The sequence below is a fragment of the Ctenocephalides felis genome, unplaced genomic scaffold (genome assembly GCF_003426905.1).
Source record: "Ctenocephalides felis isolate EL2017-DRISC unplaced genomic scaffold, ASM342690v1 CF-g0.4_SCAFFOLD_00845, whole genome shotgun sequence".
NCBI classification, from domain to species: domain Eukaryota; kingdom Metazoa; phylum Arthropoda; class Insecta; order Siphonaptera; family Pulicidae; genus Ctenocephalides; species Ctenocephalides felis.
Genome location: NW_020536999.1, coordinates 9,919,949 through 9,946,385, shown reverse-complemented (window position 1 = coordinate 9,946,385; position 26,437 = coordinate 9,919,949). Strand labels below are relative to the sequence as shown.

At 28.6% G+C, this 26,437-nt stretch overlaps 1 protein-coding gene and 1 long non-coding RNA gene across 2 annotated transcripts; one reads left to right on the top strand and one right to left on the bottom strand.

The window, feature by feature from the left end:
- Positions 1-3,403: 3,403 nt before the first annotated feature.
- LOC113363811 (translation initiation factor IF-2-like) lies at positions 3,404-12,406 on the top strand. The gene is made up of 3 exons (XM_026606293.1): positions 3,404-3,619; positions 11,383-11,480; positions 11,559-12,406. Exons 2-3 carry the CDS (start codon positions 11,447-11,449, stop codon positions 12,353-12,355), a joined length of 831 nt encoding a protein of 276 aa, XP_026462078.1. The 5' UTR covers positions 3,404-3,619; positions 11,383-11,446; the 3' UTR covers positions 12,356-12,406.
- A 2,053-nt stretch (positions 12,407-14,459) lies between these two features.
- On the bottom strand, positions 14,460-15,645 carry LOC113363824. The gene is made up of 3 exons (XR_003365970.1): positions 15,514-15,645; positions 14,894-15,132; positions 14,460-14,601 (listed from the first exon to the last, which is right to left on the bottom strand). It is a non-coding gene; the product is annotated as an uncharacterized LOC113363824 (long non-coding RNA).
- Positions 15,646-26,437: the final 10,792 nt, after the last annotated feature.

The following is a 26,437-nucleotide window of genomic DNA, read 5'->3' as shown; positions in this document are numbered from 1 at the left end:
TTTAGCGGTTTCGGAGATCTAACGAAAAAAGTAAAAAAAAATGCCATTTGGCGGTCAAAAATGATCATTAGACATATGCACATCAAATTATCAGGTATTTTATAGAGATTTTAACAATAAGTATAAATTTTGTTTACATTCCTATGGGTTCCGTACCAATGTTTACCCGTTAGACGGCGACGCGGCGCTTACGCGCTTTATATTTTGTCTCTATGCATTTAAAGCAATACGATTGCTTTGAAAAAAAGTTCAGATTTCCCAAAATATGTCAAAATATAGAAAACATTTTTTTTTTTTTAAAAAAATTTAAAAAAATAATTTTTTTTTTGATCTTTTTTTTTCACAAAAAAAAAGTAATTTTTTGTCCAATTTATAGTTTCTCAAAAATCTTATTTTTTCGAAGTAAAATTTTTTCAAAAATGTATCGTTTTTAAAAGATAATAATTTTTGGTACAGGAAGTTCCAGCAATTTGCCTTAAGGCACGATGCCCTAATTGCCTTAAGACAGAATTCCACTTAAAGCTAGTTTCATTTTTAATAAAGGAATGATAACAATAATTGGTAATAAAGTGTGTATTTAAAATTAGAAAATTCTATTTTGAAATTGAGACAATATTATAGTTTTTCTGTTTTTTTTTAATCACATTATTTACTTTAAATAATTTTAAGTTTAACTAATATTGTCTTAAATTTTAAATATCAACTTAAAAAATACAATATCATAAATACATAAACCCTATTTCATACTAAATCATTCATATCATTTCTATGTTTAAAATTGTTCTCAAACTTTCAGTCAAATAGGCTTTCATCTCAGTTGTACCATCACTGGTTCCCTACTTCTGCCATGCATCGACATTACATTACAGGATTTCTACACTGCAATTTGATTTGATTTAATTGTTTTGTTACCTGCAGATATGTTTTGTTTTATTGCATAAAAAGATATTACTTTTAAAAATTTCAGGAAGCTATTGTATCAGTATATGCAAGGTTGAAGAATTTCTCCAAAATTTTATACCGATGAGCAGTATTTGCTAATATTGATGGAAGAGTCTCCTCCGTAGATTGGTAATTATTTGTGTGAATTTAATATTACATACCTGTTAAAATTTTATAATTTAAATTATATGCTCTCAATGTTTTTTCTTTCAGATTAATTTAGGTACATATATATGTTCTTATATAAGAAGTATTCATCATTTATTTCCAAAAGCTTTCAATTTATGTATTACATATAACATTTATGTACAATTAATATTATTATACAAGCCTACAGTCATGATACATATATATTTAATCTAATATAAAATAACATTTCTTTACCTAAAAACAGTTTCAAAGTTAAATTGAAAAATTATATAAGAGATAAATGAAATAAATGAGTTAAAATCCCTATTTTAAATACTATATTACTTCTGTTTTGTAAAAATATTAATTACAATTAAGTATAAGTATGTATGTATGTACGCAAGCGTTCTGTGTATATATGTGTGTATAATAGTAATAAGTAAAAATATATGTCTTAATGTAAGTCTGTTACATAAAATTTAGATTTTATTTTTGTTATAATTGCTGTGATCTCTCATACCAGAACAGTTGAGATACAGTATGTATGAATTATATCAAATAAATAAATAAAAAAAATTATAATTATTTATTAATTTGTCTAACTCAGTCCATATCGATGAAAATCCTGACTATGAAGTACAATTAAAAACTTTGTCTTTTTTACTCATGAATTTACCTTTGAAAGTTAATACAGCATCTCCAGATTTTACTTTTTTTTTTATTACGCCCAAAAGTACATTAATTTGGGTAGTAGTGATTTTGCCTAAGCCCACATTATTAACAAATGAAATAAAGCCATCTGGAGTGCAATGAATAAGAACCTACTTTCAAATACCCTGGAAACTACCCATGAATGAATCTGAAGAGTAAAACCTAAAGCAATATACACCTAAGTCTGTTTTTACATGGTCTTTTTGTACACGGTTTTGATATAACATGGTTTGAAAATTTAATATTTTTAATTTATTTACACGATTTTATTCCATTTAGCACGATTTGAAATTTTATGTACTTAAATTTCTGTGGAGAAAAATACAAACAAATATCCCAATATAATTGCTTTAGCACACGCAGTTGGTGGAGAGGGTTTTGTTGACTTGGTATCTGATGACATTGATGAACTGATGATTGATAAAGTTCTTAGCGAAGACGAAATATTACATTTTGCCTCACAGAATGCTAATGTTATAGAAAGCAGTGATAGTGAAGAATCTGTAAAATTAACTGAAAATTTAATTCAAGAAGGGCTTCAACTTGCAAATAAATTAGGACACCATTTTGTCGAAAATGATCGCAATGTCGAAAGAGCTGCACAATACCAACTTAAGCTGAATTCTTGTATGGCTCGTTACAAGGAATTATACAAAGAGGTAGCAAGAATTGGCAAACAACGGCTCATAACAGAGTTCATTTTTCAAAATGTAGATGCCGAACGAGCAAGAAAAAGTCCAGTTCAAAATTATTCCAGCGATGATAGTGAATGTATACGCGTTCAAAGCAGCAATTAAATTTATGTTGTTGTATTTATGATTATAACTTATTCTATTTTATTTTATTTTTTACCTTAAAAATTGAATAACCTATTCTTTTCGTTCACAACATAGTTTTTTAGTTCCTGAACTTGCCATACATTTAATTTATATTACTTTTAAGATTAGAGTGCATATCTTTTTTATCATTAATTACTATGCTTGTGAAAATAAGCATCATATATTTGATTTAATAAAATAAACATGAATTCTTGTTCTTAAAAATTCTTGTTTTTCACTTAACCCTTCAGGTTAATAGTTTTTAGAGATTAGGAACAATTTTTGTATAAGATCAATGTCTTTTTTTACACGGCTTCTTCTGAAACCAATCTACCGTGTAAAAACAACTTAGGTGTAACTAATTTCTAACTTTCATAATTTGTGTTTTCTAAGAATCAAACTCACAAACGGATTATTAATAATACTTTTATGCATGTAAATATGATCATTTAAGCAAATATTGATTTAATTCACTAAAGCTTCTTCAAACTTTGAATTTTCTTCATATTTTTCTGATTGAATATCCTTCCTGACTGTAAATAGTATGCATATTGGTAGTAGCAAACAAAATTTATATTTTAAATTTCATTGTTCTTACCTCTGTTATTGTGAAATCATAAAAGATAAATGATGAAAATATGTAAGAAATATGAATTATTAAATGTCTAACCTACTAAAAATGCACGTTTAACATCAAAACAAATATTAGTTGACAGAAAATTCAACTCATAAATGTGTCATCCGCCATATTTGTTTGGCGCCAAGTTTCACTTAAAATCCGCTAGAGGAGAGCTTGTCTAGTCCGTTCTCTATTCAGATTTCAGAGCACGTTGTTCAGTTGTTCGGCCGGTGTCCTGAGAGGAACAACTCTCCCGAAGAACAATTTTATTCTGTCGAATTATTCTATTTAGTTTCGTTTAATTGAATTGCCATGTGCTTTTGAGTGGCTGTGAACCTGAGATATCATTGTACATAATTACCAAATTTTGGTAGGCTGCTGTCATAAGGAAGAACTTAAGGTAAATCACTATTAATTTGTTCATATCGTTTGTAACTAAACTACTATTCTATTTTATTGACGATCGAATTACTTGTATATGCCTTTTTGAAAGGCATCGAATTACTTGTATGTGCACTTATTTCTGAATAATTCACCACAATATAAGTAATTTGTTTATTGCTATTATTTACTTTGACATATTTCTCGTACATTGCCGCCAATCAAAATTGCATCTATTCTGAAATGTCACTCGTAAACAGTGCTTCGTTTTTCTATTTTACAGTTCATTTAAAAAGTACTGTTATATAAATGACAATGCTGATAAAATTAAATGTACTTTTTCATTCAGGTGCTTAAATTGTTTAAATCAAAAACAATTCTATATGAATTTTACAAAATAGTACTGCAGTTGTGTACAAACGCATAGCGCATCCAAATAGATTATTATTTTACTTTATATTTTACAAATGAATTATTAGACAATATAATAGAAAAAACTAGTGGGGTGTATGGCATCGTGCCTTAAGGCAAATTGCTGGAACTTCCCGTACCGTAGCGAAATGTTCGAGGAATACTGAATGTTTTCAAATAGATTGTTATTAGTATTGAAACATTGTCTAATATTTATAAGAATTATATAAACTGAATTGCAAAGTTAAACATATTTATTTAAAGTACATTGGAACTTTAGTCAGAATCACGATTAAAATCTGAATTATTTTCGATTTACAAAAAAAAAAAATTTGAAAAAATTTTTTTTTTCAAATCAATTATTTTGTTAAAACAATCAGAAAGTTTTTTGAATCTTCAAATCGGACGCTTAGTTCTTTCAAAAACTGCCATTTTTTGCACATTTAGCTCTGTATCTCCGAAATGGTTAGGCCTGCCTTTACCAAAAACTAATAACCACTTCTCTCTATTATTACGAATTGAATGTTTTTAGATCATTCAAATCGGATGCTCCGTTCTCTCAAAAATTCGATTTGTATTTTCTGCACTCTTTGCTCCGTATCTCCGAAACGGCTGAACCTGCCTTTGCCAAAAACTAATCAGCACATCTCCCTATCAATAGGAATCGAATATTTTTTGAACCATTCAAATCGGTTGATTCGTGCGCCCGAAAACGTGACTGGAAATTTGTATCCATATATACACACATACATACACACACACATACATACACACACACACATACACACACACACATACATTTTTTCTGAGGTATGCCAGTAAAATGTTCAGAAACCTTCAAAACGTCGAGAAATGTAAAAATTTTCAATTTCGATTTTCGGTCCATTACAATAACTTATCCTACGGGAAGTTAATAAACCATTATGGCAGCAAAAAATGACCAAATATACTGACTGATCAGTGGCGTATTCTAAATGCGAGAGAAAGAATAAAAGGGATTTTATTGTCTGTTCTGACAGAAAAGCACCAGGAAGAAGGCGGCGAACAACATTTTATTGGAAAACATGTCAAAATCAACCAGCTATGCATTTTGGAAATTGTTTTGAACATTGGTCACCATTCTTTATAAAATGATCAAAAATAAATTAATATTAAAAATATATGTCCTTCAATGACCACAAATTTTTGTTAAACGAATTGCATAACATACACAATGAAATCAAGTTTACAGCCAGTACAGTAAATTGTTTTGAAATGGTGCCGTCACGTAAGTGTTAAAAATAAGGGAATATTATATAAAATTTAGAGCATTTAATCTTGTGGTGAAATTTATTTATTGCATTATCAACAACTTGATTATTTTAACACTAAACTCGTATATAATTATGTCAAAAAGGTATTTAAGATATTTTTTAACTTCCCGTAGGGTAAGTTATTGTAATGGGCCGAAAATCGGAATTTAAAATTTTTACATTTCTCGACGTTTTGAAGGTTTCTGAACATTTTGGCATACCTCAGAAAAAATGGATGTGTGTGTGTGTGTGTGTATGTATGTATGTGTTGATACAAATTTCCAGTCACGTCTTAGGGCGCACGGATCAACCGATTTGAATGGTTCAAAAATTATCCGATTCCTATTGATAGGGAAAAGAGCTGATTAGTTTTTGGCAAAGGCAGGCCCAGCCATTTTGAAGATACGGAGCTAAATACGTAAAAAATGGCAGTTTTTGAGAGAACTAAGCGTCCGATTTAAATGATTCAAAGAACTTTCTGCTTGTCTTAACAAAATAGTCGATTTTGGAAAAAAAAATTGTCCCATTTTTTTTTTTTTTAGTTTTTTTTTTAGTTTTTTAGTTTTTTGTATATCGAAAATATTTATTTTTAATTCTGACTATAGTTCTAATATACTTTACAAATAATTTCAACTCTGCAATTCAGTTTATATAATATTTATAAATATTAGACAATGTTACAATATTTATAATAATCTATTTGAAAACATTCAGTAATCCTCGAACATTTCGTTACGGTACGGGAAGTTCCAGCAATTTGCCTTAAGGCACGATGCCACCCACCCCACTAGTTATACATTTTAACTGCTATTTGATTTTTTATTCTAATTGAAAATAAAATTGTTCCTGATTTTTGAAGAATAATTTACACTATCATGCTTACTTAATAGAATTTTGACTAGTTATGTAAATCATGGATGATTGTACGTTTACCTTTTTATTTCATAAAAAAATCCGATTCGCTAATTTTATGTTTTCTCGACGTTTCAAGCCATTCTGAATCGAATGAGACCAAATTTTGAAAAAGTATGTGTGTCTGTGTGTGTGTGAACAGATTTTTTGCCGTAAATCGACGTTTTCTCAAAAATGGCTGGACAGATTTCAAACATTTAAAAGCCATTCGATGTATCTCGATGAGGACTAGCGTTTATCAAATTTGCGCGACGATCAGCTAAGCCGTTTCTTTGTAAATAACAAAAAAGTGAAAAACTTTTTGTTTACGTTTTAGCCCGCAGTTCTGAATCGATTTTGAAAATTCAAAAACGGTTCACAAGATATTGACTGGAAATCGTACTGATGAGTTGTTGGCAGAGATCGGCTGGGCCGTTTTCTTGTAATATAGTGTTGAAAAAAATTTTTTTTCGACGATTTTTATTTTTATTTTTTTGACGATAGATACCATAGTCTTCTAGATCATACTAAAATATTACGGCCCTGCGACAACTCGTTTAACTTTAAAAATTTGTCGAAGTCTGCAAAAATTGTCATCTTTTTTGACATTTGTCAAAATTAAACCTTTCATCGACGTTTTCTCAAAAACGCGTGAACCGATTTCAGAAATTTAAAAACATATTTTATCTGTCTCAATGAGGACTATCGTTTGTCAGTTTTGTGCGAAGATCGGCTGAGCCGTTCCATTGAAATTTGGAAGAAAGTATCGAACTTTAGGTCCAAATTTAAGCTCAAACTACCGAATCGATTTTAAAAAATCAAAAACTGTTCGAAAGATATTAGTTGGGAATGATACTGATTAGTTTTAGGTAAAAATCTACCGAGCCGTTTTCTTGTAATTGAATGTTGAAAAAAAAAATTAAGCCGATTTTTATGGAACCTTTTTTGGCGATATATCACGGTCTTACTGAAATACTACTGCCTTACAAGTAGTTTAATTTTATAAATTCATCAAAGTTTGAGAAAATGAGTGGTTTTTTTGAAGTTTGTTAAAATTAAAATTAAATGATTTACTTGGTATAACGATAGAGTTACTTGGTCTTAATGAACAAACTAAACCATTCAAGTCCTACGGAAACTGGTTCAATTATAAAAACGATTAATTTATGAAAATTTGCTTTTAGAAAATACTCCGCGTTAACGTGTTCGTTCGCTTTCAATAATGTATTTTAAATCCGCTCGGAATACTTTTAATCACTCATAAATTAATTTATTTCTTATTCATTAAGTCTTGACTCAAGGCAAAATACCAATACCAACTAGATTAAATACAATTTGAAGTTTTAAATTTATTAAAAATAATGAAACTTCGATGAAATGAAATGCTTATGTCAGTGGTTTCCAACCTGTGGGGGGCGCAATTCTAGACCTCAGGAAAAGATAATCTTGTAAGAGTACTGCGTATAGAAAAAATGGAATTGTGGAAAATAAGTTAGAAATACCATAAGAATGACATGTTTATCACTTGAAATTATTTGCCTTTCTGATAAAATGAAAGATAGTAAAGTTTTTATGAATATAGATCTTTCAGAGATCTGTTTTAATATTTTTGTAAGATTTGTTTTTATTATTATTTCATATAATAATTATTTTTCAACTTCCCGAACGAGAAGTTTGTTTTCTCTAGAAAGTTTTACTCTCTAATTTTATTCTCTGAAGAAATTCTGAATATTTCTTCAACATTATAAAACACACATTTTTACATAATTTGTAATTACTTTTTATTACAAAAGATGCACGATGGTCGAAAGCAAACAGAACTTTTAACTTCCCGTAGGCTAAGTTATTGTAATGGGCCGAAAATCGAAATTGAAAATTTTTACATTTCTCGACGTTTTGAAGGTTTCTGAACGTTTTGGCATACCTCAGAAAAAATGGATGTGTGTGTTTGTACGTATGTATTTCCAGTCACATTTTCGGGCGCACGGATCCACCGATTTGAATGTTTCAAAAAACATTCGATTCCTATTGATAGGGAGAAGAGCCGATTAGTTTTTGGCAAAGGCAGGCCCAGCCGTTACGGAGATAAAGAGCAAAGAGTGCAGAAAATACAAATCGAGTTTTTGAGAGAACGGAGCCGATTTGAATGATCTAAAAAAAACATTCAATTAGTAATGATTGGGAGAAGTGGTTATTAGTTTTTCGCAAAGGCAGGCCCAGCCATTTCGAAGATACGGAGCTAAATGTACAAGAAATGGTAGTTTTTGAGAGAACTAAGCGTCCGATTTAAATGATTCAAAGAACTTTCTGCTTGTCTTAACAAAATAATTGATTTTGGAAAAAAAATTGTTTCAACTTTTTTTTAATTTTTTTGTATATCGAAAATAATTCAGGTTTTATTTTTAATTATGACTAAAGTTCTAATGTACTTTAAACAAATAATTTTAACTTTGCAATTCAGATTATATAATTCTTATAAATATTAGACAATGTTACGATATTTATAATAATCTATTTGAAAACATTCAGTATTCCTCGAACATTTCGTTACGGTACGGGAAGTTTCAGCAATTTGCCTTAAGGCACGATGCCATACACTGCACTAGTTCTTACTGAATTCCTTCATTTGATACTTTAAACGGTTTTAAATATATGAAAGCGTCAGTTATATATTTTGAATAGTTATATTTATATATCCACTATCTATTTTATTTTTTTTCAAAATATTAGGCATGACAAATGCGGTTTACTTATACAAGTGTTAAAAATGAAGTAATTAATCAATATGCCATGACTAGATTTATGAAATTGCCTATGTCACGCGTTAACATGTACAATAGGGGCGTAGCGTGCCTTGACGGGGCCTCGTATCAAAATTTGTTTGGGGGCACCCTCAAAAAGAATTTATTTTTACGATATTTTACACCTTAAAAACAAATGAGAAAGGTTACAACAGAATTTATAATAGTAATTAGTTAACAAGAACTATGATATATACCTTTCATTTATTCCTTGTTTTGCTGTTAAAAGCCTCTCGATATTCTTTCATATAAGCAATAATAATTCCAATATGGACTTACGGGATAGAGCTATGGGGCTGCGCCAGCAAGAGTAACATTCAAATAATCCAGAGAGTACAAAACAAAACTCTGAGAATGATTTGTAAGGCTCCTTGGTTTATGACCAACCACATGATCCATAAAGACCTAAAAATTCCAACAGTGGCGGAAGTTATTAAGAACAGAAGTTTTATCTTTCAAAACAAATTGGATGCACACGTCAATCCGGAAATGCAAATAGTACAAACAGCCGAAAAATTAAAACGCCTGAAAAGAAAATGGCCCAGCGATCTACCGTCAACAACATAATTTCCCTGTTTTGCACAGGAAAATTTTCAAACAAGTTATTTTTAATTATTATTTATTATTGATTATCGTTTTTATTATTAATACTATTATTTTAATTATTATTTATTCATTCATTTATTCTATTTCTTTTCTTTAATTTCCATTATTCTATTTTTTTTTTTTCTTTTTGATTTTGATTTTCAATACCATAACTTTTAACTTATAGATTGTATTGTAATCTGATTGTTAAAATTAACAGAAATAAAGAAAAAAAAAAATATATATATATTAATCACATATGTTATTCGAGGCAATTTAGGATTCAAACCGAGACTTAGAATCCAATCCTAAAAATAAATTATTACAATAATAAAATATAAACCTCAAAAGCCATTAGAAATTTAAACAGTTAGATACCTTTAGTATCTTGTAGCATTGTCGAAAACTAAATTTTCATATCCAAATAATAAGCTCTAGTTTTTTTTTGAGACATCTCCAAACGCGGGCCTTATAAAAATAATTAGGCTTTTAGCACAGTAACCAACAAATAAATTATACTTACCCTTCATATTATATATCAAACAGCACTTCTTAAAATTCATTTTGAGGTTATTATTCTTATACTCTTTTTAACTCAACCGTTAAACGTTTAAAACGTTTAATCGAATTCAAAAATTTTAATATACTTTTTGAAATTTTTGTAAAAACTTCTAAGTTTTTAAATTTTTTGAAAAAATTAGTTTGTTTTAAGTAATTGAAGAAGTTAAAATTCTGTTTTTGTAAAAGAAATGCAATTTATTTCATTTAAAATTTTAAAATTTTTACTGTAACTTCCCGTAGTAAGTTATAGTAGTCGCAAAAAAACCGAGAATGAAAATTTTATCGACGATTTCGGGAACAACATTCGATTCGTATTGATAAAGAGGCTGATTAGTGTTTGGCAGAGGCAGGTCTAGCCGTTCCGAAGATACGGGGCAAAAAGTTCCAAAATCGGTAACCCAGTTTTTAAGAGAACGGAGCGTCCGAATTTAATAATTCAAAAACCATTATTAAATTTTTGGGAAGGCAGATCTAGCGGTTACAGAGATCTAGTAAAAAAAATGAAATAAAAAATTACATTAGGCGGTCGTGCATGATTATTATCAAATATTTTATTTATTTATTTATTTATTTATTATACGCCAATCGGCTATAGAGATTTTAATATGTATCAATTTTGTTTACGTTTGCGTAACGTTTCTATGGGTTCCGTAAAATCGTTTGTTTGTTTAACAGCGACGCGGCGCTTACGCGCTTCGATATTTCATCTCATCAAAAACATTTTTCTTCAAAAGTTTTGATAAATATTGATATAATATATATATATATGTATATATATCCTTGCTCTGTAACTGATACTACAGAATTTAAAAATTAGATCAATCGATTTTTCATTAAAAAAGTTGTGAAAAATATTTTCTAACAAAACATTGCACATTTATTACATTAGGTAACAAATGTATATAACTTTGTAACTCCCGATATACATTGCGCGTATATTGCACTTAGTTAACATTTGTTATGTAACTTTGCAACTATCGATAAACATTGCGCGTACATTACACTTAGTTAACATTTGTTATATAACTTTGCAACTATCGATATACATTGCACGTACATTACACTTAGTTAACATTTGTTATATAACTTTGCAACTAAAAGTTACATTGCGCGTACATTACACTTAGTTAACATTTGTTATATAACTTTGCAACTAAAAGTTACATTGCGCTTATATTACATTTAGTTAACATTTGTTATATAACTTTGTAACTAACAAGTTTCATTACGGCAACATGTAGTGTTTACTGGGGCGTATACTTCTTCCACTCCTGCAAATTCTTTTGTCAATCCTCAATTCAAGACATGGATGATGTGGGATCAAATGGCAGACATAGACGTAAGTTCTTGGATCCATTCATATTGTTGTTTAATAATGAATCGATAATTTATACATCCTTATTTTGATACATTGCAGATCGTGGCCGTCGTAATAGAGTTCGAGAGAACGGAGTGCTCGATAGAGTTCGAGGAAGCTCACGCGACCGAAGAACTCGCAGAAACGTCGAACGAAGGCGCAGGAGTACAACTAGATCCAGGTCGATGCCCAGATCGAGATCAACGTCGTTTTCAATGTTCAGATCGTGCGTGCTTATGTCGTCGACCATGTACAATTTCAATCAAATACAGCAACAGACGACATCGACATTGACATCGACAGAACATCAACGACGACCTTGGCAACCAAGTATGGCAGCTCCACCAACGCTGCCAAACAATATGTACAATCCTCCTCCACCTGGGCCACCACTGCCAAACACTATGTACAATCCACCTCTACCTGGGCCACCACTTCCTTTACTGCCACACCCAGATATGCCGCCTATAAATGGCAATCGGTACAATAACGGTCCGCCGATGATGGTTGCTGTACGACCTACGATGAGAGGCGGACCTCCTGCTTTTCCAAGAGCTGCGGGACCACCACCTCAGCCGTATTACAATGGAGGCGGTGACAATTACGGTGGCAATTACGGTGGCGATTACGGTGGCGATTACGGTGGCGATTACGGTGGCGATTACGGTGGCGATTACGGTGGCGATTACAGTGGCGATTACGGTGGCGATTACGGTGGCCATTACGGTGGCTATTACGGAGGCAATTCGGGTAGCACGATAAATATTAGAGGAACCTTCCACGGCACGGGTGTAAACTCGGTGCAGGTGCGGATTCAGTTTCCGGGGGGAGGGCTGGTAATTGAAAATCTTCCATAGTTTTGTATGGAAATGTACTTAAACCACCTCCTGAGGAACGGTTGATTTGATCGGGTGAAATAAGATAAGTAGAATAGAAATATTTATTAGTATATATATATATATATATATATATATATATATATATATATTACTATTAGTATATATAATATATATATTTATATTGAACTGGCAATTTAAATTTTTGGCACAAATACCAGACTTTTACTCGGTACTTGCAATTATTACTATATTATTTAAATCCAAAATTATCTATGCCAAGAAATATTACTATATGTAATATTTTTAATACTAAATGCAAAATATAAATTGCCAAAATGCAAAAAGAAAGTTCGACAGACCTATTTTTATTATTGTAGTCCAAATTATTAGTTCTACTTTAATTTTTGTTTTTTATGAGAACAAATTAGTTATCTAAAAATTATTTATGTGTTAAATATTGGTTGTTCACATTTTTATTTGATATTTGCAATATTTTATTTATTCAATTTTTATAAAATTGCTTGTTGTATTTTATATTACGTTTAAATAATAGTTTATTTTATGGTGCTTGCACAAAGTATACCAGACTGCAAAAAACGTTCCATTTGGCATCTATTTAAAAAAAAAGTGAAAAGATACAATTTAGTGATTGTGAAGCGATAAAGTGATTTGATACATTTTTATATATTACGAATGAAACCAAGACCCATCCAAGACTTTTGTAATTAAACCTATCAATAATTAAAAAATAAAATTAACTTTGTTTTCCTATTTTAATTTCACATTATTGTTTTAAATGCTTTTAGCAGTCTGGTGATATTTACGTCCACGTCTTTAAAATCACTTTGCAAGGTTTTAATAATGCTCAACAATTTTTTAAACAACAATAATGTGCACAAATTGTTATAATATAAATCTTAACTCAAAGCATAGTTTAAATTAATATTAATTAATTGAAGTATTATTTTTATGTTAAATAATTTTCTTCGTCTGTATATATAGATATATTTGAATGATTGTGTGGAAAATTATGAATTGTGTCTATTAATTTGTAGTCTTGATAACATGATAAAGCATTTTCAATATAACTAATAATATATAACTGATAATTCAAGGTTTGTATATTTAATTAATAAATAAAATCAGATTAATGTTATTAGTAATCTTGTTAATTAATCTTGAGGCAGGTTAAGTTATTTACTCATTATGAAAATTTTATTTTCAAACTAGTAGTTTAGTAATAGGAATGCCGATACATTTTTTAAATAAATTATTATGTTATAAAAATCGTCTAAATTTGTTTAATTAAAATATACATTTGATTTGAAACAATTAATTTATTAAATTATTTATAAATAAATAAATTTAAATTGTATTTTCTAAAGGGTATGCTCACAATTTAAAGTTGTTATTATTATTTGTTTAATTATTTTATTAATGTTATATTAAAAATGTTTATTATGTATCAGACTACTTTTTCAAGAAGCGAATGTACGTAAATAATTTTAATTTCACCCTGCACAAAACTGAAATGTGCTCAAATACGATAACTATGTATATATTTAGAATTAATCTATAAGCTCTTGTAAATAATTTATGAAATTTTCTAGTCTAATCAACTGATATTTATATAGTTTACGACTTAAGCAAAAAAGTGTACTTACCTTAATCGCCAATTATCATGAATTGGCGTTTATTAGTATTATTAAAGTTTAAACTTTTAATAAGTAATTTTGAAAAGACAAATATATATATGTTGTGATATCACAATCCAAAGGCCTTTGAGACTTATCTATATAAAATTAAATATAAACGAAACAAAGGGAGCAACTGTAGTTTTTAATAAGAGAGCTTATATTAAGTTAAGCCTTATATTTGTATCTTGCTGGTATTATAAAATAATGATAGGATTTAATTACGGGTACAGAACCCTTTAAACAAATATTTTAGTGTTAGATCTCGTGATATACATAGTATTTTATGCAACTTTATTCCATTCCTTTCAAATCATTTATTATTATAAGGTTACGATTGAACATGTGCATATCGAAAATGAAATAATAAATTATTTAATAAACAACTATTTTTATTTATAAATTGTATTATGTAACATTTTGTTTGGTGTTTATGATTTCAGACAGAATTATTTATCCAGAACCGTATAAATTATTCCACTTCACGTATTGGTCTAAGTCCATGTCTGATACACTAGCTCGAACTCGTTTCAAAGCAGTCTCAAAATCTTGGAATGTTATTGGACGAACCTGTAAAGAAAACTAGGTGTAAGTGGCATTTTCCTCAAGGCAAGTTGCATCAAGTATTAGCAATTTTATTACTAATGTTTTAAAATCTAGCGGAATTAGAATGAAGACTCTTATATCATATTTTCAAGAATCATGTAAAGTGAATTGCAAAGTTAAGAAGTCTTGCCTTTGCCAAAACCTGGGCATTTCTCTACACTATCAATACAATTTTTTCTAAAGTATGACAAAATGTTCAGAAACCTTCAAAACGTAAAGATACTCAAAAGTTTCATTTTCAATTACTATAACTTACCTACGGATTTTTAACTGCATTGTTGAGAAGTGGTTCAGAATCTTCATCAGTATTTTCATATACTAAATAGAATTAATCGATTATTACTAATTTTGATCGATTCAATGCCCTTCATCTTGTTTTAAAATGAACCTTTGCAGTATCGCTTTATTTACCTTGCTTGCCACACCTCGTAATTGGATACCGTAGGTTCAGATAAGCTTGATTATAGTTTTCTATTTCATTAGCTGTAGAGATTTCTATATTAAAGAGAAGAGAAAATAATTTTATGTATACAAACCTGTGTAAAACACAATAAGTTGAAGATTTATTTCATATTTAGCATATAAACAAACAGCCAGATAACCTCACAAACACTAAAACTTGTAATGTTTTGGATTAGCAACAAATTAATTAATTTTGAAATTTTCTACAATAATTTATACGTGAGAATATAAACTTTCTTTAGGCTTTAAGCGCGTGTAACAAAGTGACAACAAAAAAAAAGCGCTTATGACGCTAGTGTTATTTTGACATTTGTGCTTTTTAGAGGTTAGGTTTTAAAATTAAAACTTTTAATCGCACAGCAAAAACCTAGTTTTTTTGACAATTTTCGACTACCAATAGATATAATAATAGACCTGTAACATAGCATTCTAATTTATCCCAGAATTGGCCACTTAATTCTTTCGATCCGTATGTTTAATCGATATACTGGTCGATGTAATTTTTGATTACTGAAGGAATAGAGCTTACTGAATTATGTATTTAATGTTATTGTTAGCATATTTATTATGTCAAACACAGTTATTCACCCATGCAGTTTGATTTAAATCGAAATTTGAAGCCGGATTATGTTTTCCGTTACGGGTTTTTTTTGACAGCATCCTGGTCCGCAGGTATAAAAGGAGTAGCTGATCAGAACGCTGCTCATTCGTGCGTCAGATTCCGAACAGTAAACATCGAAATGAATAGTGAATAGTGAATAGTAAATAGTGAATAGTGAGTAGTGAATAGTAAATAGTGAATAGTGAATAGTAAATAGTAAATAGTAAATAGTAAATAGTGAATAGTGAAGTGAAATGTTCAAAGTTAATAGTGAATAAAGCGTGTTTCAGTGTGTATACAATAAAGGTAAGAGCCATAGATAAAAGAAGAGTACACCTAAGTCTGTTTTTACACGGTTTGAAAATTGAATATTTTTAATATTTTTACACGATTTTATTCCATTTAGCACGATTTGAAATTTCATGTACTTAATTTTTTTTGTCAAATTTAATTTTTGCGAAGTATGTTCATAACACAAAAAAGTATTTATGAAAGAAAAAAGTCTGAAACCATCGATAGTATCAGAATTATATATCGGATTTAATAAAATAAACATGAATTCTTCCCGAGTCAAAATTTAAAATCTTTTAAGTACCCGAAACAGTTCCGAAACGTGAGAATTAACCTCTTTTCGCCATATAAATGTAAGATCTTTTAGGTACCTTAGACTCCACTTAATGCAGTTTTAGGAACGTAATTCACCTAAAAGAGCCTACATTTTCGAGTACTTTAGTTACTTAAAAGAGCCTAAACGTCAAAACTGTCAGGGTGTAGTTTGAGATTAGGTTATTAGGATTTTAAAATTTTCCTGAAAATTTATAAAAAAGTATGGAAACTTAAATAAATAAGTAATTTAAATATATTTTATATTTATTCCTTTTTTGAACAGTTATTTATACAATGAATGAATGTGTTCGTCTCTACCTGTCGCAAAATTCTATACAAAAATAATACATTTATTAATACTGTTCACAAATATATCTTTTATCAATATATTAGTAATTTTATAGTTATATTCTTGTATTGTATTGTTTTATTCATCAAAAATATGTTATTATTTTTATTAACATGTACAAACGTCAACTTATTTTTCAATTCATCTCTATGAACGAAGAGGAGAATACTGCTCGTAGTAATAAAGCAATCCAATCGTGCTTATTTCCATTTGCATTTAAAAGTTGTTCAATATATACATTGATAGCTTCTCCTAAAAAATTGTATATATTTAGTTTTAGCTATGTAAATATCTTATAAAGAAAAACAATTTAATCCTTAATTTACCAGATTTTTCCCAGAAGTGTAGAAATGTGCCGATATATAGATCAATAGAAAGTGTTGTTGCTAGTTGTAATAAGAATGATATTGTTATCCACTGTGCACCAAAAGTCCACTTGCTTTCGAATCAATAGCAGTTGCATATTAATTTTCATTCACATTTTTAAAAAAGAATGAATACTTCCCAAACAAAATAATCTTAAAAACAAAATACACCTAAGTAGTCTGTTTTTACACAATAGATTGGTTCCAGAAGAAGCCGTGTAAAAAAAGACATTGATCTTATACAAAAATGGGTGATTTATTCCTAATCTCTAAAACATATTAAAATTAGTGAAAAACAAGAATTTTTAAGAACAAGAATTCATGTTTATTTTATTAAATCAAATACATAATTCTTATTTTCACAAGCATAGTAATTAATGATAAAAAAGATATGCACTCTAATCTTAAAAGTAATATAATTTAAATGTATGGCAAGTTCAGGAACTAAAAAACTATGTTGTGAACGAAAAGAATAGGAACATACTTCGCAAAAATTAAATTTGCCAAAAAAATTTTAGTACATAAAATTTCAAATCGTGCTAATAAATGGAATAAAATCGTGTAAAAAAATTTAAAATATTCAATTTTCAAACCGTGTTATATCAAAACCGTGTACAAAAAGACCGTGTAAAAACAGACTTAGGTGTATGTATATATTGATATCCAAATTGAGATAAAACTAAATTCCTAGGATTAAAATTCATTTACGAGACATTCTTGTTTGTTATCCATCTCTCCATTTAATAGTTATTTTGCTATCTAATCAATCATTAATAAAGTTATATTTGACGAAATCTTTGAATAGTTTCTGTATAAGTATTTTTTTTAACGTAAGTAACCAAAACCCTGAACTACTTTTAATTTATACCAATTGTAGCTCAAACCTATCTATCGTTTTAATCCAGTTTTTATTGCAAGGTTTATTTAAAACTATAACTAAACCCTTGCGCTTTATAAACTGTCTGGTCTTTGAGTATGCTCTCTTATTTGAGACAATATCAAAATTCTTGCCCTTGAAAACTTCTCAGAACATTGTATACTCTGTTGGAATTTATCCTTTAAATTATTGCATTGTTTGTTAATCCTTTTTAATCCCGAAACAAAATTTGATGTATCATACATCTTCTGGGTGTTAAGGCACTCCTACGCCTTATCATTGCATTCTGCGGCAATTTGCAGCTACCACCAAGGACTTCTATTGAATATATTGTTATCATATTAATTGAAGATATTGTAATTATCATATTAATTATTTTTGCTGCAATTATTATGAAAAAATACCTTTGCGGAAAACTGGTGTCAGAATAGGTGACTTTTAACCTGCACTTCACAATCTTAGAGGTGCTGCAAAAATCTTTTTCAAGGTGTTTAGGCTTCCATCCCCTAAGAACATAAGATTCATTTATTAATATTTTTTTTGCAAATGTTATTGAAGTATTTAGAGTTATAATTACTTGGCTTTGTCCTTGGAGTTGCAGACTTTTCTTCTGGTTCTGTATCAGAGCATTCCCCAGTGACTTGAAAAGTATTCTGTTATTGCCGTAAAGGAGACACTTCTATTTGGTTTCGATTTCAAATTATCGTTGATTTGTGCCACAAACCGAAGAGTTAGGTCATCCATTAAAAGATTATTCGCCTTCTGCATCCAAATTGACACACAAATATATATAATATATATTTACACACACATATATATATATATATATATATATATATATATATATACTAGCCAACCCGGTAAACATTGTTTTGCCATTAAAAAATATGCCTAAATTGATAAAAAATTAAAAGTGCCAAAAATCAAATTTTTATAGCTTTGGACTCTAATTCTTTGACAAATAGTTAAAAACTTGTATAATTTTCAAAATTATTTGACATTTCATACTTCAAAAATTAATTCACTCGCATCATAGTTTTTTGTTTATAATACTTTTGTCATGTCATATATGTCAATAAAATTTTCTTTCAAATATTATTTATTTGTTAATAAATTAATAATTATTTTAAGTCATCAATGAATAATTATATAATTGTTAAATTCATAAGTTTTGATAAATCAACACAGGAATATTGTGGAAATAAATATTTTTTTACATAAAGATCTGATTTTTGACATTTGCATTTTAATTATAACTGTCAAAATATTTTCTTTTCTTTTTCTAATCAATTAAATCTAAATCGTAAATCTATTTATATAATTATTTTCATAAATATTGACAAATGACATTTAATTTGTTTACATGTCAACATTTATTTAAATTTTTAAGCATTGATTTTTAATTAGATTTAAAACTATAAACAAATTTGGATTTAAATGTTGGATATTTCTATATATGTACATGTTTTTGAATTTTATTTTTTGAAATGTCAAATTTTTTTTTCAAAATTTATATATCGAATTTTCCTTAAATTTTGACATTTGTCATTTTAGTGTTTTGTTTTTTTTTGGTCATTTTCTGCCAAAATTTTTAAAAATTTATAAAAATTATATATTTATATTTCAAATTTACTTTTCAAAATTTCCTATAACCTAAGTTGGATATATATGCACACGATGAGACAATAAAATTTAAAATCGGTTCAGTAGTTTGGGCGTCCATCGCGAACCAACATCGTGACACGAGATTTATATATATATATTTATATATTTATATATATATAGATATAACATTTTAATAGTATTTTCATGATACATATTCATTATATGCATAATACATCATTATATACATATACATACCTGATAATTAGATGCCGGAAAGACATGCATTTTTTTATTATATTTGGGGTTATTACAATTTGGCACATTACACTTTACCATTTTAACTTAATAATAAATGAAAAAAGTATTCACCAAAACATAATTATATATAAACAATCACAGAAAAACAAATATAACACATCTCAACTACAATACGCGATGACAACTTGACAAGAAAATGGCGATCGAATCAATCGAATGTAGATCAAGTTAGATCAATGAAATTGGAAATCGTTTAAATCGCCATCCTTCGAAATATTCAAATACCAGTGAACATTTAAGTGAAATTTAATATGGCAAAGTGTTTTTATAGTACACAAAAAAGTGTCAAGTGCGGGTTAAAATATTCAGCTATTCCAATACCAGTTCCCACAAAGGTATTTTTTTTTATAATAATTGCAGCAATAATTATATGTAATCAAGATATTTCGACATGTTATTATGTTGAATAGGTGTCTTGGGGGTACCTGCAAATTGCTGCAAAGTACTTTTGACACCCAAGGAATGCATGACACTTTCAAAATTTTATTCAAGGAGATAGGATAAGAAGAATTCATAAACAATGCAATAATTTAAGGAATAAATAGTAAAAGTATTAAATGTTCTAAGAAGTGTTCGAATTTAAAAGGAAGAAAATTTACAGCCGATGACATGTCCTCAAACATTGAGAAAGTTGCATTCAGAGGTACAATAGTATAGCATTATTAATGAGTGTCTATTTAAAACATTAGATTTTCCAGCTATTTCTCTTAAAAAGTATTAGTAGCAGATACTGTGTTTTGATGTTTGATGAAATATAATTATCTTCAGAATTGTTATATGATTGGATTGAATCTCATATTGTTGATGTTGCAAAACAGTTATTTAGTATTGGTTTAAATGTTCATGAACGTAAGTTTATTGTTATATTTAATAAGATTATCTATAACATTAGCAAATGTAAACACTTATAAAGCGAGTCTATCCCATACATAATTTAATGTATTTTGATTGAAGATTAGTATTATAATATTCTTCAAACAAGATATATCTATTACCGACTTTGAGAATCAAAAATATTGCTTTTATCTTTCAATTCATAAACAATTGTATGTGCATAAAACCTTTTTCTGTTCATTGTAAACACTTTGTTGATCTTTTATGGCAAATTCAATGATAATGTTTTCATGATGAAACATGGTTAAATGTAATGTTATAAAATACTCATACAGAAACTATTCAAAGGTTTCGTTAAATGCAACTCTACTATTAATTCATTAGATAGCAAAATAACTATTAAATGCAGAATTAATAAAGAACAATGTGACGTAAATGAATTTTAATCCTAGGAATTTGGTATTCTCTCAATTTTGATATCAATAGGTATATAATTTTATGTTTTTAGGACTTTTTTGTTTGTGAAGTATAAAATAGATAAATTAACCGCTGTTTTTTTTTAGATATAGTTTGTATACGTAATACGAACAAAATCAATTTTACGTTAGAAATGAGAACAAAATATATGAAGTACAAAATATATTTTCAAATACATCGCAAACCAATTTTTTACATAACAATGAAAATTAGTAGTGACATGTTATAAATGTAAAAATTATTATACATAATAAAAAGTATTTCACAAATATAAGTAACTAATAAAAAGTCCTTACATTGGAATTAATTATTATACATAATAAAAAGTATTACAATTTTACAATTATAAGTAACTGAGGGAAAGTGTTTACATGACAAATTTCCAACTAATTTATATAACATTAATACAATATACAATACAACAATATATAAAAACTACACAGAAATATAGTGTAGGAGCATTTACAATAGAGTGATAAATTCACAAGAACTGACTAATAATAATTACTTAAAGACTAATAATAATATATTAAAAAATTAAAAACTACGAAGAGAATAGCGTAGGAGTATTGACAAAGGAATAACAAATAATGCAAAAATTTAAAAAGTTAAAAAGAACAAATAACTTGTTGAATAGTACAAATACTTCACAAACAAAAAATTCTGAGAACATAAAATATATATATTGATAATAAAATTGAGAGATAACTGAATTCCTAGGATTAAAAATTCATTTACGAGACATTCTTCTTCATTAACTCTGCATTTAATAAATATTTTGCTATCTAATCAATCATTAATAAAGTTGCATTTGACGAAATGTTTGTATAGTTTCTGTATGAGTGTTTTTTAAACATTACATTCAACCGTGTTATGATCATAATGAAAACATTATCATCAAGATTGTCATAAATGATAAAAAAGCATCAAAATTGTGTTCACAATGAACAGAAAAAAGTTTGATGCACATGCAATTGTTCAAACTGTGGCAACAACCTTTAAACCAATACTAAATAACCTTTTTGCCACATCAACAATAAGAGATTTTAAATCAGAACTATTTACTCCATCTTCAAAAAAGTAGAAAGCAACTGGTTGCTTCCAACGATCCTTTATTCCTTTTATCATGAAAACAAGTGCATGATCCGCAAATAAACTTTTTCTGCCATTCGCTAGTTCTACAAAACCAACAATGTGATCCTTTTCACGATCGTATGACAATTCTGAAGATAGTGATATTTCATCAAACATCAAAACACAGTATTTGCTACTCTCATATATTTCTCATACTTATGAGAAATAGCTGAACCTAATGTATTAAAAAGACACTCATTAATACCACTATACAAAGATAACTCTGAAAGCAACATCCTCAATGTTTGAGAAGATGGCAAAATAAATATTTGTCTCCAAAAATAGTAAGCCTTTGGGAACTTTTTATACAGAATTAAAACAAGAATTTTGTCTTCATCTGTGAATTTTCTTCCTTTCGGATTTTTAGTATGCTCTCTTAATTGAGACATTATGAAATTTCTTGCCCTAATATTTAATGTTTCTGGAATATTTGAAAACTTTTCAGAACATCGTATACTCTGTTGCAATTTATCCTTTAAATTATTACATTGTTTATTAATCCTTCTTACCTCCCGGAACAAAATTTTTGATGTATCATACATCTTCTGGGTGTCGAGGCACTCCTATACTGAATAACTGCATTCAGCAGCAATTTGCAGCTACCCCCGAAGACTCCTATTAAACATAATAGATTGTTATAAAATCATAGTTGATAAATTAATTATTATTGCTGCAATTATTATAAAAAAATACCTTTGCGGGAAACTGGTGTCATAATAGATGACTGTTTTAACCCACACTTCTTTGGGGTACTGCAAAAATCTTCAATATTTTTAGGATTGCATCTCCCAACTAAGAACAAAAGATTCATTTATTATTTTTTTTTTTGAAAATGGTATTAAAGTATTTAGAGTTATAATTACTTGGCCTTGTTCTTGGATGTTGCAGATTGTTCTTCCGATTCTGCCTCAGAACATTCTTTTGCAACCTGAGAATAATTCTTTAACTGCCATGAAGGAGACACTCCCTAAAAATATAGTATAGTATAAGACAACTGCATCATTTAAAGTGAATATCTAATCAATTTGTATTTAATTACCCAAGGGTGTATTATTATTTGTGGTCAAACGGTATGCCCCTGCCTTTATATTCCTATCACGGATAGACACACGAAGTTCTAAAATAATATAAGATTTTTAAAAATCTATCGATCAAATATATATATATATATATATATATATATATAAACATATCATTATCCTTACGGAATCTAGCTCTATCTATGAGACAATTCTTCTCTAAGTATGGGTCTCCAGTGAATCCTATAAATACCAAGCAAAATATGAATTCAGCATTTCCATTAAAAACAAATTCATTCATTCATATATTTATAATACTAACCTGGCATATTTAGAGTCGGCAGGACGTTAAATTTAGATTTGTCTTTGAATTTGTTGACAAATATTCCACTTTGCAAATATTTGTGAAATGCGCGTCACAAATATGTCCATTTTTGCCACAAACCAAAGGGGTTACCTCATCCATTAAAGGATTGTTCGTTTTCTGCACCCAAATTGAATACATCTAGAACATTTTCATAGTATTTTCATCATATTCATATTCATTATATAAACATAATACATCATTAATGATAGAACTACAAGAACCTATCACAACTTAGACATAAAATGGCGATCAAATGATTGCGTACAAGGAACGACGATTAGCAGTACAGCCATTTATATATGAATGCAGCCATCTATTTTTCTTTCCGATGTATCAAATTGTAAATAGTGGCGCCGTTCTTCGATCAATTCGAATACTAAGCCATTTCAAACACATTTGTTCGGAGATTACCGGCCATGGTAAGAGCCTCTTTTTTTTATTTAATTTTGCACAATTATTGTGTTTCATGGTTCTGAAAAGGCCTACATATTTAAAGATGTCATATGCCTAATTTGTTATTGATTTACGATGAATATACCAATGTTTATTCAATCTTTTTGTACTTTAAAATATATATAATATTTTAATATTGATATTAATTATTGAGATTTTTGCGCTATTTGCAATTGAATTTTTTTAAATTGAAGATGGCTGCCAAACTGCAAGTACAACACAAATATTCCCACAACATATGATTAATAAAAATTTGATTATACCAACATGATGAATTTACATATATATATATATATATATATATATATATATATATATATATATATATATATATATATATATATATATATATATATATATATATATATATATATATATATATATATATATATATATATATATATATATATCAAATGTTAAATATGAACAAAGCAACACTCAGATTTTTAACACAACTTTATTTAATAATTACAGACGTTTTAGACCATGGTCTGTCTCATCTTCAGTGTAATTTTAAAAACAGTTACTTATATACTACACGTTCTTTAATCTTATATTTAAATTATATTTAATTTTTCATATATAAAAAACACCAACTATTCCTTGCAATGCTTGACTAGTGACAATTGTTTCATTCAATGCGTATAATTCAATGGTTAAGCATTGAATGAAACAATTGTCACTTGTCAAGCATTGCAAGGAATAGTTGTTATTTATTATAACAAAAGTCTATATAAGAATATCAGTCTATATAACAAAAATCAAATGTGATTTAAATAAAACACTCTCGAATGCACCTGTAAGGATTTTCAGATCTTAGTATATAAGCATTTAACTGAAGTATAATCATGGCCATGCAATATACAAAAAACATATTAATGCACACACACACACACACACACACATATATATATATATATATATATATATATATATATAAATTTTCAATGAACTCTAACCTTTAATATTATTCTTAGGTGATAATATCGTCTTATTGCTACAAGCCTGAATGCTCCAGCTTGGATAAATTATTACAAGCAGCTGAGAAATTCTACTTATAATACAAAAGATACATGTCGAAGATGCAAAGGTAAGATTGTTATTTTATCACAAAAATAAATACGCCAAGCACTCTCGAGTGCACCTGTAGGGATTTTCAGGTCTTTGGGATAATACTTAGTATTTAACTGAAATAAATATAACAATGGCCATGCAATATGCAATATACAATATACATACGAAACAAACATTTCCAAAAACATTAAGTAAGGCACTCTAGAGTGCACCTGTAGGGATTTTCAGGTTTTGGGGATAGTAGCTAGTATATAACTGAAATATAACAATGGCCATGCAATATGCAATATACAACATACAACATACATACGAAACAAACATTTCCAAAAAAATTTAGTAAGGCACTCTAAAGTGCACCTGTAGGGATTTTCAGGTTTTGGGGATAGTAGCTAGTATATAACTGAAATATAACAATGGCCATGCAATATGCAATATGCAATATACAACATACATACGAAACAAACATTTCCAAAAAAATTAAGTAAGGCACTCTAGAGTGCACCTGTAGGGATTTTCAGGTCTTGGGGATAATAGCTAGTCTATAACTAAAATATAACAATGGCCATGCAATATGCAATATACAACATACAACATACATACGAAACAAACCTTTCCAAAAAAATTTAGTAAGGCACTCTAAAGTGCACCTGTAGGGATTTTCAGGTTTTGGGGATAGTAGCTAGTATATAACTGAAATATAACAATGGCCATGCAATATGCAATATGCAATATACAACATACATACGAAACAAACATTTCCAAAAAAATTAAGTAAGGCACTCTAGAGTGCACCTGTAGGGATTTTCAGGTCTTGGGGATAATACGTAGTATTTAACTGAAATAAATATAACAATGGCCATGCAATATGCAATATACAACATACATACGAAACAAACATTTCCAAAAAAATTTAGTAAGGCACTCTAAAGTGCACCTGTAGGGATTTTCAGGTTTTGGGGATAATAGCTAGTATATAACTGAAATAGAACAATGGCCATGCAATATGCAATATACAACATACATACGAAACAAATATTTCCAAAAACATTAAGTAAGGCACTCTAGAGTGCACCTGTAGGGATTTTCAGGTCTTGGGGATAATACGTAGTATTTAACTGAAATAAATATAACAATGGCCATGCAATATGCAATATACAACATACATACGAAACAAACATTTCCAAAAAAATTTAGTAAGGCACTCTCGAGTGCACCTGTAGGGATTTTCAGGTCTTGGGGATAATAGCTAGTATATAACT

Coding starts and splice junctions, on each gene's coding strand:
- LOC113363811 (XM_026606293.1), top strand. CDS start 11,447: ATGGATGATGTGGGATCAAATGGCAGACATAGAC. Junction 11,481..11,558: donor ATCAAATGGCAGACATAGAC/GTAAGTTCTTGG, acceptor GATACATTGCAG/ATCGTGGCCGTCGTAATAGA.